General features: G+C 44.6%; 1 protein-coding gene across 1 annotated transcript in view; it reads right to left on the minus strand.

The window, feature by feature from the left end:
• Positions 1–97: 97 nt before the first annotated feature.
• The window catches only part of LOC125482115 (trafficking kinesin-binding protein 1-like), a gene marked incomplete at both ends in the record, with an annotated part of 9,765 nt that continues 7,093 nt past the window's right edge, over positions 98–2,769 (minus strand). The window contains 2 exons of the mRNA XM_048594114.1: positions 98–313; positions 640–956. Coding sequence (XP_048450071.1) covers positions 98–313; positions 640–956 — 533 coding nt within the window. The remainder of the gene's footprint in view (positions 314–639; positions 957–2,769) is intronic.

Genomic DNA, 2,769 nt, shown 5'->3' on the forward strand with positions numbered 1-2,769 from the left:
GTGGGGTATATCAGTGTGTTACAGTGAGGGGTGTGGGGTATATCAGTGTGTTACAGTGAGGGGTGTGGGCTGGATGAGAATTTTGAGTCTTTCTTACCAGTGGGTTCTGTTTGGGGTTCGGTTGGCGATGTTATGAGCTCCTGAAATAACGGATGGTTTGTCTCGTCTTCTTCAAAGTCGTTCAGGTTGTACACCTCACCAGTGTCAATATCCAGTTGCTGAAAATCTTTGGTGAGGACTCCAGGCCGGGGTTCCAAGATCCCTCCAAGGTTGGGCTGTGCAAGTTGCTGCCACTGATAGAGAGTCACTGAACCTGAGGAGAGACGAAGAGGTCAGATAATAGCACAGAGCACAGAATCCCAGACTGGGCTAGTGCAGAGAGCGAGAGAGAGAAATAGATAGGCAGAGAAAGATGGAGAGATGGAATAGGGACAGCGGAGGCAGAAGGAGAGAGAACGAGGCAACGATAGTGAGGGATAGAGAGACAGAGGGGGACTGGGCACAAGAAAGACAGAGAGAGGGCGAGAGAAACTTGGAGAGAGTTAGAGAGACAAAGGGATAGACAAAGACAGGGACAGAGAGAGATGGATACGTGGGCAGGGAGCAGAGAGGGTCAAATGTCAAGGTCAGTGGCCTCACCTTCCAGTGGCTTCACAATTTTCAGTTTATCAGGGCAGTTGGGTCGGGAACTCACAGAAAAGCCCGATAATCCAGTCGTTCCTGAACTCCCAGAATAGTTGGTGCCCGTTGATAGGACACTCTCCGCTGGAGTGACCAAGCCACTGGACAGTGGCCCTTCATCAGTCAGTGTTTTCAGTTTCTGCTCACGCTCGTGATCGAAGAATGTTTTCTCTGATGAGGCCTGTTGCCTCAGAGATAACCTCTGCAAAGCTGCTTGTAAATCCCGACATCCTGGAGTCCCTGGTGTCCCAGGTTTCCGCTCCACATCCTCCTCTCTGGAAAAGAAGGTAAATGGATTGGTGTGGGAGAGCAGGGTTCTGATCCATGGGCACAGGCACCAGTACTGGGGAAAGAGAGCTCTTCTACTGGGTTTCACTTGAACCAAGGTCCTGGTGAACTATATAACTAGGGTGGAACACAGAGCTTTCGACTAATTAGCGGTGGGTAGGGTTCAATTGAAGGGAAGTTTAAAAATTCAAGAAGAAACAGGGAGAAGAGGTGCAGGGTAGTGAAAGATATGAACGATAATAAAAGTGTGACAGAAGTGTGCAGCAGTTAGTAATAATTGTAAAAGGTTGAGGAGAGTAAAGGACTGAAAGAGGGAGAAAATGATTATAAAACTAAATTGGTATATTTACTACTATCTATATTAACAACTTGGAGGAGCGTGAAGAGTGTAACATATTCAGATTTGTTGACGGTACAAAAATAGGTGGGAGGGCTTGTTGTGATGAGGACATTAGGAATCTGCAAGAGGATGCAGAGAGGTTGAGTGTGTGGGAAAAACATACTTGGCAAAATTTGATGTAGGAAAGTTTGAGATCATGCATTTTGGAATGAAGAATCAAAAGGCAGATTATTAGTTAAATGGAGAGACTCCAAAACGGTGAATACAGAGTGATCTGGATGTTCTTGTGCATCAAACACACTAAAATTAGCATGCAATTGCAGCAAGTAATTAAGAATTCAAATGGAATTTTGGTCTTTATTGCTAATGGGTTGGAGTTTAAAAATAGGGAAGTCTTGTTACAACTGTACAGGGTGTTGGTGAGACCGCACCTGAAGTACTGTGTACCGTTTTGGTCCTCATATTTACAAAATGATATACTAGGCTCGGAGGCAGTTCAAGAAAGGTTCATTCAACTGATTCTTGGGATGGGAGAGATGACTGATCAAGAATGGGTAAACAGGCTATACCTTTATTCATTCGAGTCTGGAAGAATGAGGGGTGATCTTACAGAAATATACAAGATTCTGAGGCGACATGACAATGTAGATGTTGAGAAGATGTTTCCATTAATGTGAAGAAATCTCAAACTAGGAGATACAGTTACAGAATAAAGGGGCACCCAATTAAAACTGAGATGTGAAGAAATTTCTTCTCCCAGAGGATAGTGAATGTCTGCATTCTTGATCTTCGAACCCAAAGCATTGTGGTGGCTCGATCACTGAAAGTATTTAAAGAGGAAGTAGAAAGATCTTTTAAATATCAGGGAGTTGAGGACAATGAGATGCTGGCATGAAAATGGAGTTGAGTCCTGGGGCAAATCAGCCATGATCTTATAGAATAGTGAGGCAAGTTTGCAGGGCTGAATGGTCTTCACCTGTTCCTAATTCTTACATTGTCACGTTCCTTAAACAGACTTGCTAGTCAGGAGCCCTTGCCAGGAGATGGCCCAGAGGTTAGACAGGGATAAGGAACGTCAGAGACCAGAGAAGCTGGGGCTGAGTTACCTAGGGAAGCTTAGAAGGACACTTGGTCGAGATGTTCAAAATCATGAAATGTTTTGATCGAGCAAATGAGAAGAAGCAGTTTCCAGTGGCAGGAGGGTCGGTGACCAGGCTACATGAATATGAAGTGACTGAGAATTGAAATGCGGTTGACTTTGTTTTTACACAGTGAGTTGTTGTAATGTGCTGCCTGAAAGGCCAGTGGGAGCAGATTAACTGGGAATTCCAAATAGGAACTGGAGAAATACCTGAAAGGGAATGATTTGCAGAAAGAGCAGACAGAGACATTGGAAAACGCTCTGAGTCAGAAAGTCAACTCTGAATCCAGAGAATTGGACACATAATCCAGGCTGACAC

This window comes from Rhincodon typus, unplaced genomic scaffold (assembly GCF_021869965.1).
Source record: "Rhincodon typus isolate 14 unplaced genomic scaffold, sRhiTyp1.1 hic_rhity00006042, whole genome shotgun sequence".
In the NCBI taxonomy this organism is placed as follows: Eukaryota; Metazoa; Chordata; class Chondrichthyes; order Orectolobiformes; family Rhincodontidae; genus Rhincodon; species Rhincodon typus.